The sequence below is a fragment of the Drosophila innubila genome, assembly GCF_004354385.1.
Source record: "Drosophila innubila isolate TH190305 chromosome 3L unlocalized genomic scaffold, UK_Dinn_1.0 0_D_3L, whole genome shotgun sequence".
Taxonomy (NCBI): Eukaryota; Metazoa; Arthropoda; class Insecta; order Diptera; family Drosophilidae; genus Drosophila; species Drosophila innubila.
The window spans coordinates 26,700,084-26,718,186 of record NW_022995376.1 but is presented as its reverse complement, the minus strand read 5'-3'; the positions used below and the strand labels follow the sequence as shown (position 1 = coordinate 26,718,186).

Here is an 18,103-nt window from a genome sequence, read left to right as displayed (position 1 = left end):
ATCTATATAGATTTGAGAGATTTTCGGTTGGTTTCGATTTTCTTGGCACCCCTGAATGTAACTTTTTTGATTTGAATCAAATCGGTGAATTTAATCAATGAACTATTTTTAACGCATTGAAAGATATTTTGGTAGTATAATCACAATATTATTTATGGTATGGTGAACATATTAATATGACATTAATAATATTAAACAAAATTTAATTTAATTTGACCAACTGAACAACATGAACGATATAGCTTATGAAGTAGTGAATAAGTTCAATCGATTATTTATCGACTCGTTCATTTGAACTTATTCTGAACGAATCGATACAACTCTATTTAGGAGTGCCCCTACCAATTTCAAAATAGTAATGGTGCGGTGTTGTTCTTAACCTAATTTTTTGAGCAATTAACAAAAAATATCAATTTCGATATTTTACTTTCTCCTGGCTGGCTTAAGTGATTAACGTAAATAAAAGTAAATCTTCCATTGTATATTAAACTATTTATTGCTTAAAAACGTTTTATAGTTTAACTGACGAGTACATTACAGCTGGCAGCAAATTAATAAATTCAATATGCCACCTAAGAAGCATGATGAACCGGAAAGGAAGCCGTTGATCGGACGCATTGGCACCAATCTGCGCATTGGCATCGTTGGCGTACCCAATGTGGGCAAGTCAACCTTTTTCAACGTTCTGACACAGAGCGCAGCGCCGGCTGAGAATTTCCCCTTCTGCACCATTAAGCCGAACGAGAGTCGCGTGCCCGTGCCTGACCAGCGTTTTGAGTTCCTCGTGGAATACCACAAGCCTGCCAGCGTTGTGCCCGCCTATCTCAATGTGGTAGACATTGCCGGATTGGTTAAAGGCGCCGCAGAGGGACAGGGACTGGGAAACGACTTCCTTTCGCACATTAGTGCTTGTGATAGCATTTTCCATTTGTGTCGAGCCTTCGAGGATCCGGATGTGACGCATGTGGAGGGTGAGGTCGATCCTGTACGTGATCTGGAAATCATTGCAGAGGAGCTGCGTCTCAAGGATGAAGAGAAACTCTTGCAGTGCCTCGACAAGCTCGAAAAAGTTGTGGCTCGTGGAGGAGACAAGAAGTTGAAACCAGAGTACGACTCCATGCTGAAAATCAAGGAAATATTGGTGGATCAGAAGCGTCATTTGCGCTTTGAGGACTGGAATGCTCATGATATTGAGACGCTAAACAAGTATTTGTTCTTGACATCAAAACCGGCCATTTACTTGGTAAATCTGTCCGACAAAGATTTTATACGCAAGAAGAATAAGTGGCTACCCAAGATTAAGGAGTGGATTGACAAGCACGATCCAGGTTCACTACTTATACCGTTCTCAGGCGCATTTGAGCAGCAATTAACCGAAAAGGACGATTTGGAGCGTAAGGCCTACGAGGATGAGACGAAATGCAAGAGCCAGCTGGAAAAGATTATTGTTACTGGTTATAAGGCCCTGCAGCTGGAATATTTCTTCACTGCAGGCCCCGACGAGGTTAAGGCATGGACGGTACAAAAGGGCACAAAGGCACCCCAAGCTGCTGGACGGATTCACACCGATTTTGAGAAGGGTTTCATCATGGCCGAGGTGATGCACTTTGAAGACTTCAAGGCCGAGGGAAGCGAGGTTGCCGCAAAGGCGGCTGGCAAATACCGTCAGCAGGGACGTAACTACACTGTCGAGGATGGCGATATAATATTCTTCAAGTTCAATGCCGGTGCCGGTCTAAAGGATGCCAAGAAGAAATGATGTCGTCTTTCCGCCTACATCATTATGTGCATTATCTTGTACATGAATTTAATTTTGTACTCGCAACTGTTTCGCTTCGCTTGATATTCTCTTCAAAAAAAAAGAAATAAACTTCAAAAAGAATAAAAAAAAAACAATAACATTGACAAAGGTGTAGATTCGACTTAATGTCTGTAGGATGAGCTAAAAATAGGACATTTTAACTTGACAAAAAAAATTTAATTCTTTATTTTGTTGCTCGACCATGAGTATCAATGGCTTCCTAATATGTAGTTCCGAAGTCCTCTAGAATGTTGTGGTGCTCAAACCTTAAGCTCTCGCTAATATCACTGCGGACGGCAGTTCGCGCTAGTGACGAAAGCAGCACGAAGGGTGCGAAAGGCGACTAGCAATATATACAGCTAATATGGAAAATTTTCTATGACTGTCCGATCAGATCGCGTTATATACCGATCAAAAGGTTTAGTCCTAACTTAGAAAATGACATACTAAAACTTTTTCTAACTCAACTGGGTCATGAGATAAGGGGGTGTAAGTGGGAGGGGAAAAATTTAAATGATTGCATCTAATGGGGCTGTTGGGGCCTTTTGGTAAAAAATTTATTAAAATTGATTATTAATTTATATTTTTATTTAAAATTTTTTATTCAACTGAATTTTGTTCGTCACAAAATTGGATATCAGAAGTTTTGGTGCTAGAAATTGCTTTCGCCACTAGCCTTTTTCTTCGTGTAGAGTTTTTTTTATGGGTTCTATAGATCCACGGATTTTGGTAGGATTTGTACTGATTAGCTTCAACTATTTCTACTGGTTATGGCTATTGATATTTGGGATTTGCAAATTTAACAAAGAAAATCGTTACCAAAATAAGAATCCATTGAACATACCTTTGATCAAAAGTTGATCCAAGCAAAATAAGTATTATGAAAAGCTGCTATAGCAAGGTTGTTATTTTATTTTTGGACTTTACAACACAAGGGGACAAAATTGAACATTTTGTTTACTCTTTTGAAATGTATAAAAGTTTTTTTTTTTACTAATTTGGGGTCGCTGATTTCAAATGTGATCTTCATTTTTCTCCACCAGAGCGTGTTTTTGAGTTACAGGTACTTATCGAATCTTTGACTTTTTTCCATCAAAAAAAGTTAAAAATCATACCCTTACTCCTCATTGGCGATTTTCAAAATAATATTTTTTTTTTTTAGAAATGTATTGAATATCATTCTATATTCTTGATCAGTAACAACGGCCGAGTCAATTTAGTCAATTTATTTAAAAATCACTCAGCCGGTCTTAAAGAGCATTATACTTTCACAAACTTATATAAATTTTTAAGATAAGAACATTAATAATGTTTTTTCACCTTCCTGTGTTTACATAATTGGATTTATTAAGCTTCCGATAAAATATTAGGAATTAAAATCTATGGTGGAGAATCGGCTGGGCATATTTGCAAACCTGCCCAATGTGAATTGAGGGGTTTGTTTGGAATTTTTATAATAAGGCTTCATTAGGTGATTTAAAAACATACCTTCACTTGGAAAACAATATTAAATTTTGCCATTTTTCCATGCCCACTGTGGGGGGCGTAGTTCGCTAAAACCCGAGACTATTAATTAAACTTGGTACTGATATGTGAATACTTGCAAACAAATTTTATTCAAATCGGCCCACTATATCATATAGCTGCCATACGTAAAAAAAACTTCTTTGTTCACCTGGGCTCAACTACATCATCGCAATCGAATATAAATAAAATTCACAAAACATCACTCAAACTGCAGTGGTTTTATTATGGCTTATAGCAAGATGCATTTTGTTGGAAGCTAAATTAATCCAATTATGTAAACACAGAAAGGAAAAAAACAATATTAATTAACACAATTAATTCGAAAAATTCTTACATTTTCTATCAAACCTTTTTCTCTAATGTCCACAATGATTTCCAGGTGATGTTCCATGTTTGTACGATGCAAATGAATTTAATAAACTGAAATACTGCTCGACAATTGCAGTCTACCTTTGCCGAGTTAACAAAAATGACTAAGCCACTAATAAGAAATATCGGTACTTAGTAGTGGGACGTTAATTGAACACGATTTCCCGATAAGATAGAGAGGAGATATTAGATTATTTTCTAATAATTATTATACATATATTTCTTATAATATAATAACTACGAACTAGAGTGTAAGCTTCTTGGCCATCGAATCGTGAAAAAACTATGATTGCTTCTTTCTGAGCTTAAATTAATTAAGCCAGTATATACACCAGGTCCCGATGGTGTGCCTGGTTCCGAATTGAAGTACAGTGCGGAATCTTTGTGTAGACCGCTCATAAGTTATTTACTTTGTCAATTTATTCCTCATCTTTTCCAAATCTTTAGAAAGACTCTTATATTATCCGTCTTCACAAAACGGGTATTAAGTGCAACGTTTAGAATTATAGGGGTATTGCTAAACTTTCTGCAATTCCGAAGTTGCTTGAGAAAATAATAATTTCTTATCTTCAACATTTATGTATTTCTTTTATCTCTATTACTCAGCATGGGCTTATGAGATGTAGATCGACAACAACTAACAACAAACTGACGTTATTTATACGGAATTTAGTAAAGCTTTCATCGATTCTGTAAATCACTCACTTCTAATTTATAAGCATTATCTTCTCGGTTTTCCGAATAATCTTCTGCTTTGGATATCCAATTTTTTATTTCATAGCGCAAAGAGTTAGTTTCCGAACTTCATTTTCAAAGTACATCTTGTCCCACTTTTTTTTACGTTATTTATAAGCGATCTTCCATCTGTTCTATCTCACTTAAGTGCATTCATGTATGCGGATGACGGTAAGCTATGTTTAACCAATAGTGAACCTTTCTCTAATAGGTTTTTGCAAGCGGACATAAATGCACTGCTTCTTTGGTGTCAAGCCAATTTGCTAAATTTAATTAGCTCAATATGTAAAGTAATGACTTTCTAAAGATCCTTTCGCCTTGTCAGTATTCACTTAATGGCATAATCTTGGAATGCTTAAATGATTGCGAAAGCTCAGTAAATGATTTGGGTATTATTCTAGATCATAAACTGAAGTTTGATAAGCATATGCTGTTGCAGTCAATAAAGCAATGGGTTTTGGGGTTTATTAAGCGATGGTCCAAGGAGTTTGATGATCCTTATATAACTAGGCTTTTATATACATCTCTTGTTCGTCCGATTCTTGAGTATGGGTCATGCATTTGGTCCCCTTAATACGAATCACATAGTGCCAGAAAACAATCGGTTGAAAATCATCTCTTAATATTTGCTCTTCGCGGCTTGAGCTGGTACTTAGAAATTCAGATACCTTCATACTCTAGAAGACTTCGCTTAATCAATCTTTCCTCTCTTACTAATCGTAGAATTATGCTTGGAGTAATGTTCGTCCATAAATTACTGCAGGGTCAAGTAGACTCAGTTAGTTTGATGGAAGAAATTACTTTCAGATACCTTTTAGATTAACTCGTAACTTTAATCCTCTGTATCTTCAGCATTGCACCACTGACTGGGCTTTGAATGAACCTTTTCTTATTCTGATTATAGCAATATGTACCATACGCATAGTTTTGAGTGTTCTTCGCTTGCTATTAAAGCCTCTATATATTTTTATTTCTAACTAATCTAGCTAGCTAACTAATCTCAAATTTTATCTTGTCCTGATTGGGTTTTTCCCAATCCATGCAACAAATTTTGGACCAATCGCTTTCTTTTCATTTTAGATACCCCCCGAATATTTATATATATTTTCATTTACATTACACAGTAATAATTTAATTTATTTTATAAATTTTTATTTTAATTTAAATGTATTGTTAAGTGTCGGCTGCTTATAAATAGCCTGACAATAAATAAATTAAAACTGCAGTTTCTTGAAAAAATTAATTTTAAATTTTCTTACAGCCGTTATTGCCCATTATAAGAAAACTATTGGACCCCAATATACTTAGAACTTAGAATATTTTTTTATATGGTATAAAACTAATCCAATTTTCATTCGGAATCTCATTTTGATCATTATTTAAAATTAACTCCTGGTGTCCAAATATAACAAGACTGACAAGTTCAATTTTTTTTGGAAAAAATCATGCGAAATCTGACAATTTTTAATAGTAAGGTTGTCAGTCCGAAGATTTACCAGACTTCAAACTTGTATAACTTTGCCTGAACTTATCCGATTTTGATTCAGAATGTCTATTTGGTTACGATTTGTTCTCTAAATTGCTCAACTTTCAAAATTTATTTTTTCGAGTACTGTCCGTCAGTATCATTTACTGCCCCCTTTTATTTTTATACCCGTTATTTAAACAATAAGTAAACGTGTATATTTTGTTCGTTGGAATGTAAGTAACAGGGAGAAGGAGGCATCTCCGACCCTATAAAGTATATATATTCTTCATCAGCATCAACAGCCGAGTCGATATAGACATGTCCGTATGTCCGTCTGTGTGAGCGCCTAGATCTCAGAGACTATAAGAGAGAGAGATACCAACCTTTCACCTACAGACTCCAAATGCGTTGGAGCAGGTGAAGTTTGTTGTAAATTTTTGACACGCCCCCTTCCGCCACCGAAAATTCCGAAAAACCACCACACCCACAGTTTTTAAAATAATACAGTTTTTATGGTAATTAACGTTAGATATTAATATTATATATAATATCACTTAAACGCAGCAAGAGCGGACAAGTAGAACGGGAATAATAGCTAATCAAAGTTATTAATAAAGTTATTATTTCAATACAATCACCTAAAAGTATGCAGTAGTTTTTATTATGTAGTAAATTCTTTAAAGAACTTTTATATATAATGAAATAACTAACGGGTATCCTATAGTCGGGATCTCGACTAGAGCCTTTCCCACTAGATAAACCACGTACTTAAAAAAAGTACAGGGGTCTATTAGGTTTGTTTTAACGAATATGTGCGTAACAGGCAGTAACCCTATAAAGTATATATATTCTTGATCAACATCAATAGCCATTCGATATGACAATGTCCGTCTATCTGTCTGTCCGTCCGTCTGTATGAACACCTAGGTCTCAGAGACTATAGAATTTGGCCACGCCCCCTTTACCGCCTAAAAATCGACATCGAAAATTTCATATCCAAATTATGAGAACAGTTTAAAAGCTAGAGACACCAAACTTGGTATGTAGATTCCTCTATATTGCAGGCAGATCAATCTTTGTTTCTTTTTTCGACCACTATATCATATAGCGTCCATAGGAACAATCAGTCGAAGATCAAGTTTTAGTATGAAAATCTTTTTTTTTTTAGAGATATCATAACCAATTTGATACAATACGTATATAACTTGGTTTTATATAGCCTGACCAAAGTTGTTTCAAATCGAACCTCTATATCATATAGCTGTCATGGGACCGATCGGCCGAAAATCAAGTCTTAGTATGAAAAACTGTTTTGTTTTTTGATTACCAAACTGATACAATATGTATATAACTTGGTTTTACAGGGGTATGCTGTAACTTGGTAAATTTTGTTAGTTTTGATTTCAAACCTTCTGAGTATTTAAAAACATTTCAAGCTATAGGAAAAATGAGTTTTTGTTCGATGTAGCCACCCTTAGCGCGGAGTTAAGCATCGAGTCTGTTCGGCAAGAATTGGTCGAAAATCAACTTTTATAAAAGAGTACCTGGACTCAGAGTATCCTACTATCCTCACCGCGAGCGAAGCGAGCAGGGGACGGAGCCCATTGTTTTGTATTCAAATTAAAAGCGACAAAAAATATTTTAATAAATTATATAATTAACTATTAATTACTAATATTTTTAATAATTATAATCAACTGACAAAAACGCAGGGTTGATACACAACTATTATTAATTGGCGCTCAAAATACTAAATTTGTTTTGTATACAAAGTACAAGTGACTAGTGAAAAAAATATTTTTATTTTTGGGAATTGTTTTTTGACATTAATATAACGTTAAAAAATTATTACAGTTCAATAAACTCAAAACGAACATCGCAATTCAAAAAAAATCAGTCATATTAGCATATACATACATACATATACATACATATTTAGATTCAGGACTTACGAATATTTAGCATCTAATTAAATCTAGTTTATCGAGTTTAATTTTATTTGAGTTGGTTCCCATACTGCGCAAAACCGTGTACATATATAAAAAATGTTTCAAAACACAAACAAATTTCACTCTATATTCCAGTGGATGTTCAACATCGAGTGTGGAATTGTTTTAAATTAGTCAAGAAAACATTTTAGTGACTACTGAAACTGATATTTGTTTTGATGCAGTGAAAAGTCAAGCAGTCTGATCCGTGCAGCAGTCACACTGCTTTTTAAACTGCTTACATGTGTTAAATCTATAATCTGTAATCTAATTAAAAGAAAAATATTTATATAAAATATTAACATTAAAATGAAAAAAACTACACCATGTAAAAAAAATTGTTTTTTGTTTTATTTTATCATTTGAGGCCCTATATCTATCAAATAAAGTGGGTTTGGTCCCAATAGCTTTTTAACTGTTGCCTGGTGTAACAAGTATGTACATTGTACATTGTACATACTGAATTTCCACCTATTAACAATGCGTTTACATATAAATATGACATATACATACATTAGCCACCACCTGTTGTGGATTATTGTAAGCTTGAAAGCTTTTATCTTGCTTGAACTTTTCACATGTAGTTGTAGTCGTATCTACTTACATACATACACATGCTCATATTGCTTAGTCTACAACAACAGCAGGTACACAAAGACCTGAGTTGTATCTTTGATGTTGTTCTTTGCTATTTGCATTGCTCAGTCAACTAGTCCGCCCATTCACATATGTATGTATGTAACCATTTCAAGACACTTGTCTCGCTCTTACGAGTGTTGTTGCCGGCTTTTGCCAAAAACAGCTGAGTCCGCGCTCCGTAGAACCAGCTGCTTTGTGTTTATATTTTTTGTGAGAAATCCAGCGCATGCGCCGATCGTGGATCACGAAGCAGAGCTTCGGCTGCAGGGCACTTATAAAATTGTGGTTTGGCGCTTGCCGATTCAGTCGTCTAACGGAGTTCGAAGAAGCTGGGCAGAAAAGTTCTGGCGAGCTTTTGGCAAGAAAGCTGCAGCCGTCTATGGTATCGTTATTTAAGTATTTCGCGAACAAATTTCTCGTCTTCGGTGCAAGCAAATATAAACAAGTGTGTTTTTAAGTGTTTCGCGAAACAACAAAATTGACTTTGAAAAAGTGCACAAAAAATATCAATAAGTAAGAATAAAATATACAACGATTTACAAATCAACTGTCAATCCCGTTTAATAACCACTTTAAAAGTTTTCTTGTAGTGTTCTCAGACACGCAAAAAAAAAACCAGTGAAGTGTTAAACAAAAAACAACAATAATAATAATAAAAAAGAATAAAAGAAAACCTCTGCAGCATACATACATACATACTTATGTGTGTGTGTACATAGTGCTTGCGAAACATTTTGGTACGCCTGAACAATAGAATCGAGGTATGTAAGTTTTTTTAGTGTTTGTATTTGTTATTATTATTTATTTAATTTTTTTTTATGCAAATAAAATTAAGCAATTAAACAAGAAAAAACTAACTGACGTTGGACGTTTAGATTTTTCGACATTAAAGCCCCATTCAAGTCGATTTCAAAACTTTTCCTTGTGCAATAATTAAAATTTACCAATTCTCATTTCGCTTTGATTTGGTATTTGGCATTTGCACCAGTTTATAGGATTTTTTTGGTTTTTGTTTTATAGTACCCGTATTTGGTTAACTTTTCAGTTTGCCGGCGCGGGAAATGAAATGAAAGTTGAAAAAGTTTCAATAATATATACACACACACATACATAAGCTGGAATACTCTGCTTTGACTCCCCCCTATAAATACATATGGCCGTTTAATTGAACAACAAAAAAATGCAAAAGCAGCAGCGTAAACAGCGCAAGTAAAGTCAACAGCGCCAACAATCATAGGCGACAAGCAGTGCACACTGTACAGTAAGCAGTAAACATAGCTGCATTGAGTTGAATTGTTGTCGTTGTTGGTGCCGTTTGCTGGTCTCTAAATTTGATTTTCATTAGGCCTTCAAACGGTTTACAATGGAACTCATTGCCGGTGGGCTCAGTTTAAGAAAAATGTGTGAGAAGTCTTAGCATACTGACATGTGGGCATGTACTCGTACTATTCTATCATCTTACTAATATGTACAGAAGTATATATTATATACTAATAAATATATAGGTATTCATATACAAAAGTATATGTACATATATGAAGCTACGCAAATTAGTTTAATAATTTTGTAAGCCGTGGCTGTATGATTTGCTTTTATAAAACGCATTTCAATATTTTTTGGTTTTAAATATAAATTTGTATTCAGCTTCTAATAAATACAGTTCAATAAATTATTCTCCAATCCTATAAAGTTGGTATAGATTATTATAGATTTAGATGTGATATATTTTATTAGGGAATAAATCCGAAACCTGCACCTGAACCGTTAATCGAAATTACCGAATCTGATATTTGTTTCAGTTTTAATGTATGCCAACTTTCTTATTGGTAATAGTCAATATTTAAAAGGATGGGAGTTAAAGTAAAAGGTTAAAAAATAAAGGCATGCAACTCTCTGTATTGTTTATGTCAAGGCTGCAAACCGGTTCTGAACAGAACCTCGTATAACCGGTTCGGTTCGAGTTTTAAGGCAGCCTAAACCGGATCATGAACCGAACCCTTGAAATTATTTACTTTGTGAACCCGAACCTAAGCCGAACCGCTTTTTAAAATAAAAGGTTCGGTTCCAAAAAAAAATTATTACGTAAATTTTATGGTTTTCTAATATTACGCAATTATTAGAGACTTCGGATTCATATTTAAATCTTCGAACCGAACCGAACCTTTAACAAAATTTTGGAGGCTTGCAGCCTTGATTTATGTACTTGTACGAGTATATGGATGTAAATAAAGCAAAATTGGGTTTCTCGAGACAATTACATGAATCATATACCTGGTGACAGTTTGTGAGTTTCCATCATGTTGTTTCAAGAGATTTGGCGCATAGCGCAATGTCCTCTATTCAAAACCAGGTACATAGATGAATGTCAAAGTAAATAAGCTCTCTCTGTGTGTATGTGCATCCACATATGTACTCATGTACGTTTATACATCTTTGTAGATTTTAAGCCGAATTAGTGTTGCACTGATTGCAGTGGCCAACATGTTTAGGCCGGCCTTTGCAGCATTGAATCCTGAAGATGTGCTTTGATTGCCCCAAACAACACGGAAATGCAATAAAATGCAGGAAACGTAAAGGATATGAGAAATTTGAGGCTGATTTGAAGTTGACGATTCTGCGAGTATAAGCTGCCTCCATTTTTTTTATCATGCTGCAGACTATTTCTAGCGAAAAGCAGCTCAGTTTTCTCGTTTCCTTTTCTTATGGTTTCATTCAGAAACAAGTCGCTAAACGATTGAGATACTGTCTTACACACACACACACACACGCATACACCCAAGCAGCGTCATCGGAGGCCCCGTGGTCTCCCACATGCTTCGCAGTCAGACAATCTGGTCAGCAGTTGGCAGCTACGCAAACACAGTCATGATTAGGCTTAGGGCCTTGGAGAGGTGTAGAAGGCGCCAGTCATAGAGGACAGTCAGGCGAGCCAGCCATTAGTCGGAACTGTGAAGCATTACCTCACGACAGTCCCGCAGTTCCGACTATAGACTTCTCAAGATCTTTCTACATTGTATATATTATTTACCTTAATATTAAATAAATGAATTTAAAAAAAAACCCAAGCACTGCTTTCAGTGAAAGACACAACCGCCGCAAGCAGTCCAACTTATGCAACGGCTTTTGGATGCCTTCTCAGAATATCACCTTACCCAGTGGACCAAGCGAAGAACATTTCGCCTATGATCTGATTTCTTTCTTTATCTGCGGCTTGACTGTTTCTAACGCCGTTAATTAATCAACTCAATAACTTTTTTGACGAGAACCATATACCTGGTGGTAATATATATCCAAAGTGTGTAACAGTTGGGGTCTCGATTATAGCCTTTTTCCGCTCGTTTTTGTGTGAAATAGTTCATATCTTACCCTATACACAGGAATGTAACAACACAAAATCGTAATTTTTGAATTTTCTTGCTTAAACTATGTATTCATCACATATATACCTCCCATCAATATAAGATGTTGCATCATCTGCTGTAGATTGCTGAATTATGAACTGTTATGGTTGTCTACATTGAACTGCCTCCAAGAGAAAAGCTCCAATTTTTTTTATGTTATTTCCTGAATATTTTAAAAATTTTATGTTGTTATACACTCTCGTGTAAAGGGTGCGATATGGTAAACTGAAAATTTTACTCGATTTAGAGCTTTTGTTTATTTGTTGCGTAAATAAGAAGTTAGTTTTCGATTTGGTGTACTCATTTCATTCATTTACTAAGCTATGAAATATCCTTGTACAAATGTGTAAGTTGATAGATTCTACTCGTGGAAATACGAAATTTACACGCGAAATGCTCTTGTCACTTTTTGAAAGCCATACCATGGCCATTATTGAGTACAGAGCAATGTTTGTTTCAACCTTAATTCATTGGTATTGTATTCTCCATTAAAGTGGGCTTTATTTGATGATGGAATGATTCTATTTGGGGAAAGATGACCAAGTCTCCGTAACCAAATCTGTCCAGAGTGCAACAAATGCTGACAAAAGCACAATAGGGACATTTACTTAGTCGCTAGTTGAGTTGCTTTCAACAAGTTAACGACAATAGCAACGGGCAGACAATAAAATGTGCTCGAAGTGACACACATTTATTACTTGGCACTGTGAAATAACATTTCTTGACAAGATCCTAATCGATGGATAATTCGCAAAGCATTTTTAATTATTTAAATAAAATAAATATAACTTTAAAGCAACTTTGTATCCAATGAAGGGCAAAACAATAATTGCTAACTTTTAAATCAATTTAAAATCTATAAACTTCAAGATATAACTGTAGATAGCAATTAAAAAATCTATAAACTTCAAGATATGCCCGTAGATAAGATGCTTAATTAACTGTAAGACGGGATTTGAAGACGATTATTTTACAGTTAAACAATAAATAGATCTCAATTATATTCAAGTCAGACTTCTATAGAGTATGAAATGCGCATCGTGCAATTAAAAATGAAATAATGTCAGCTCTTGGACTGTATTACTCATACAATATGGAAAGTCATTCTATTGAAATTTATTTATGTATATGTATATATAAATATTAAGGTTTAAGTATAGATTCCTGTTGATGTTTGTGTCTAGATATGATATTTGAGTAAAGATACAGATACAAGATGTTTGCAGCTGCAGATATTAATATATACGATTATTTAGATATAGATACAGATATATGTACAGGTACAGTTCACATATAGATTAAGGCGTCCCTTATTCGGTGAAATTTTTTTTTTTTAAATATGCGAATACGCATACCCTTCTATTTTTTTATACTTATATTACAACATTAAAAAACAATTATTTTGGAAATTTCAGACTACATTAACCCGTGCCGATTTCATTCCAGAGTCGGCCAATCTCGATAAAAATGTTACCAATCGAATTATAAAACTTTCAGAGAACTTTCTGCGCATATTTTTGTTTTTGTTTTTACAAAAGTCTAAAAGAACTAGAGGGTATGCATTGCAAAAAAACTATGTTAAACTAGTCGGCCGGTGCTACAGTCGAGCATACTCGACTGTCGGAGACCCCGTACTTACTATCCAAAAGCAGCCACTTCTAAGAATTAAATAATATTTAAGATAAACTTAAATTCTTATATATAAGCCTACATAAAAGTAAATCCTTAACAGAGATTAAATTAAAAGTACTTGTTCAACATGCAAAGTGTTGTAATAAATAAACTAACCAACACATAATTCATATAGTAACATAATTGAAGCTCAAAATTTAATTAAATATAATATTTGAATCAAAAAAAGATAACAGACAAATTTATAAAACATTAAATTTAAATAGAATTTTAACATAACATTTATATAAATGTCAATATAAAATAATTTTAAAAAAATGATTAAACATGTATTCAATATAATATGTCAATATAACATTCATAAATAATAAATTAAGAAAAATTTTGAAATTAAATAATAATTTTAAAAAAATTTGAAAATAGCTAAAAGTCAGCTGAAAAAATGTTGTCCCCGGCGGGAATCGAACCCGCAACAAAACTTCAAGAAATGTTAAATAACAATGACAATGAAAAATTGTATTTAAGCCATTAATCATCTTAAAATCACATTTAAAAATAAACACTGAATTTTAATTGAAAAAGAATAAAAATTGAATGTCTTTCGCACACGGCAGGACTCAAACCTACGAACATTGTCTGACTTTCCGCCTCTTATCACACCCATGACTAATCATACGCCAATTTGTTATATAATATGTTAATTAAATTTTCGTGTTATCAAGATATTCAAGATTTAATTACTTGCCAACGATCCCTTATCAAATCCAACAGTAAAATTTATTGTTTGAATATCTTCCCTATTTACTGTCCGATCGGAATGAAATTTTCAGCAAACATCTAGAACACTTTCCGCTTCGTCTAACCAAAATCTGAAATCTCCAGCTATTATTGTTCTTATAATATGGATATCAAAATTTCTTAGCTGATTTTTGGGCGGTAAGGGTGGCGTGGCCAAATTTGGAAACAAACTTGATCTGCTTGCAAAATACAGGAACCTACATACCAAGTTTGGTGTCTCTAGCTCTTATAGTCTCTGAGATCTAGGTGATCATACAGACGTCAGGACGTCCTGACAGACGGACATTGTCATATCGACTCGGCTATTGATGCTGATCAAGAATATATATACTTTATAGGGTCTGCCACGCCTCCTTCTGCCTGTTACGCACATATTCGTTAAAACAAACCCAATAGACCCCTGTACATGTTTTAAGTACGTGGTCTAAAAATAAGGGACACCCTAATATAGATACAGATATAAATACAAATATGAATATAGGCATACATAGTTACAGATAGATATGGGTAATCACATTCAGTTACAATTAGTTCAGATACTTTTAAAGATATTTATAAACACAAAAACAGTTGTTGGTTAATATTTTGAGCCCGCATAGGACCTATTCGTATACATAGAAATGTATTGTACTGTACTGTATGCACATACATACATAGATAGTGAGTTGAAGTAAAGGAAGCGGCGTACAAGGAAAATGCATATTTCTAGGCTGGACATTGACAACTGTTCGTTAGCAGTTACACGCGACCAGATGAAAAAGATGGACATGGCTTAGCTATAGGGAAACATACGCGAAAAGGAAGGCTAATGGATGGGATAAACGACTGACTGGCTGACTAGGAAACAGATGGGCTGAGTTACAGCATCGTGTCTCCTGCCACTGTCTGTCCGTTTGTCCGTTTGCCTGTCTGCCTGACAGTTAAGTACTGTTTATATGACAGATACTCGCACTCATTCAAACAGAAAGGGAGAGAGTTACAAAAAGAAAAATAGAAAAGTCTGCCAGTTCCCGACAATTAGTGTTGCCGATTTATCTCTTCTCCGGATAAATTTGCCTTTTTTCAAAGCTACTTCATATCAAACAATAAACTTAAATACTTAAATATCAAACATTCCCTATCCGAAAATTTATTCTGTACTATACACGTAAACTCTTACTTGATCAATTCGTATAATTATTTTAGGGTTGTTCATTAAACTAAACGGGACAAATATATAAGAATAATTGGCAAATATTATTTAAAAAAAGTTAATGTCCCATTTTTTGGCATTTTCTGGTCAGATTGACGTTTTATGACGACTCGATGACATCTCTGCTGTCAATTTTTATTGGAGTCAAAGCATGACATATGGAAGAAAATGGTATTCAATAGTTCCAAGATCGGCTCGCTGATCATTACAATCATTATGGTGATGTTTCTGCTGGAACTGAAACTGCAATCGGCAAGTTGTCACACATGGCATTGATGGGAAGGGTTTTTACACTCGTTGAATTTTGCTAATGCTCTCTGCTGCCATTGCAGTTGCAGTTGTTATGCCGTGGAGGCAGCGCCATGTTGCAATTATTATTTCCGGCTCGGAGCGAAAAATAAAATGAGCAGGAAGCGACACACGCCTCAGTACAGGAGTGTGAAAAAATGGAAAAAGAAGGCGCACAGAAGCCTGCCACAAAGGGGAGGAACAACCTCAATTCCAATCCCACATTCAGACCGACATCAGCGCCCAAAAGTGTTCCAGCGCAGCGAACAGCACCGTTTCCGCTTTTGTTTGTGCGCGACGCATAATTTGCGAGACAAACATGCAAAATGCCAGCAGTCAAAGCATATACATGTACACCCAAACACACAGATACACAGATACGCAGATACACAGATACGCAGATTCCCAGATACACAGATATTCACACACACAGACATATTTATGCAGACACATTGGCGCACAATTCCCCAGCAAGTTGAAGTGCAAAGTGGAGTCGAGGCCAGGGACTGATGTGCGCTTCAAGACGTAAAGTTTATCTAGCGCTTAGGCGTCCGGCCTCCGACGCGACGTCCTCGTTGCAGCGGATAAGCAGCGGCGCGCCGCGGCGCAGGAACGCAGGAGCCCAGGGGCACTGAGGGGGCACATTTCTCGTTTGGGCTGGGTTCATACGGCATTAGTGCAGCCTCCTGTTTTCTAGTTTACTGTTAAGGCTTTTTAGGCGTTTTTGGCTTGTTTATGGATATAAGTTGATTTCCGAAATGAAATTTTCCAAAAGGGATTCGTTGCTGGCATTTTTGGACACTTTACTCTTTCAAAAGCCAGCGCAACAGAAGTTGAAAATGGAAAATCATTAGAGATGCAAAATCCGCTCAATAGTTGCATTGCTGATTGTCCCATTTTTTTTAAATTCATGGTTTACCAAAAAGCCGGAAGGAAGCACCTAAACTTATGCCTTCTTATACCCCTTACTCAGAGAGAATAATCTTATATTACTTTCACTAAAACAGCTACAGCAACCAGATTTCACACAGTGGTTTCTATAAATGTGGAACAGATCAAATTTGTTTTAAATTTTTGTTACTTTTTACCAATAATTTTTACACGGTCGTCATAGTTTATGCGTTTGTAAATATTTAATTGAACTTTAACCCATATCAGGGTACAATAATTAATATTAAGATCAACTCAGACAATGTTTCAAATGTGTTAAAATATAATAGTTGTTAAAGTGACGAAAAGTGAAATCAGATAAGGTCCAGATCGGTTGCTTAGCACTTGGGTATTTGGAGAAATTATAGAACATCTATTCTCTCATTGTGCGTGTGCAAGAAGTTTTTTTTTTGTCACCGCGGTCACATCGCAGTCATCAACTCTGTATTCAGGCAACCAAATCCGGGAAAACCAAGGAATACAACATAATTGTAATTTACGTAATTGTGCCCCCAAAGCTGAATGACAAATGAGCAGAGGAAAACTCGACCGGACGACGGGTCATTGAGAAGAGTTTGTTAGTCAAATTGTAGCCGAACCACGAAATATAAAGCGGGTTGTACTCGTACTTGACAAACAGAACACAAAAGGAAAAAGCCAAAGTAAACAGAGGGTACATGGACTTGTACAATGTATATTAGTGTGTATGTGCTTTGCTTGTATATTCATATAGATGTATATATACTATATATAAGTATATATGGCTTCCAAGTTGTGTTCCTATGTGTTGTGCTCTAGAAATTTCTCGCAGTCAACCCTTAGGGGTTCAGTTAAAGACGCGCTTTTATGCATTTTTGTAATATCGGGCTTTTTGTTGTTAAATTTTAATATGCACTTTGTGTAAATCTATTCTTATACTATATGTCAAAAAATTAACCTATTGCATCTATTGAAATATTATCTTTAAGGCTACTTGAGTATGATATGATGGTGCATTGCATTTAAGATAATATTTGAAACATGCAATACACTAACGTTAAGACCAACTTCTTAAATCAAGAACATTCACCTTAAATATTTTGTTCTTAAAATAAGATTATTTGAAGACCAAAATACTAAAACTAAGATTTTTAATCTAAAATATCTTAAAATCTTAATATAAGAATAAAAATCTTAAATTGTTGGGAAAGTTTAAATATGTACTATTGCGTATCAAGCAAATTTTCGCCTCGTGGCGCTCTGGATAGAGAAACCGCTTCAGTTGTGAAGCAGTAGTGGGCGGCTCGACTCCCACTCGTAACAAATTAAAATAACATTTGTAAAATTATTAAGACA

The 18,103-nt window shown here is 35.0% G+C and overlaps 2 protein-coding genes across 4 annotated transcripts in view; both read left to right on the top strand.

Moving 5' to 3' along the window:
* The first annotated feature begins 336 nt into the window (after window positions 1-336).
* LOC117789111 (obg-like ATPase 1) lies at window positions 337-1,896 on the top strand. Of its 3 annotated transcripts, none has more exons than XM_034628154.1 (2): window positions 337-455; window positions 518-1,896. In XM_034628154.1, the coding sequence occupies exon 2, from the start codon at window positions 566-568 to the stop codon at window positions 1,757-1,759; it is 1,194 nt and encodes a 397-aa protein (XP_034484045.1). In that variant the 5' UTR covers window positions 337-455; window positions 518-565; the 3' UTR covers window positions 1,760-1,896. The 3 variants fall into 3 exon arrangements, with proteins under 3 accessions (XP_034484045.1, XP_034484047.1, XP_034484046.1); XM_034628156.1 differs by having other exon boundaries at window positions 340-455; window positions 541-1,896; XM_034628155.1 differs by having other exon boundaries at window positions 343-465; window positions 541-1,896.
* Window positions 1,897-8,816: 6,920 nt separating this feature from the next.
* The window catches only part of LOC117789255 (Ig-like and fibronectin type-III domain-containing protein 2), a 69,753-nt gene continuing 60,466 nt past the window's right edge, over window positions 8,817-18,103 (top strand). The window contains exon 1 of the mRNA XM_034628367.1: window positions 8,817-9,288. The gene's annotated coding sequence lies outside the window, so the exon portion shown is untranslated. The remainder of the gene's footprint in view (window positions 9,289-18,103) is intronic.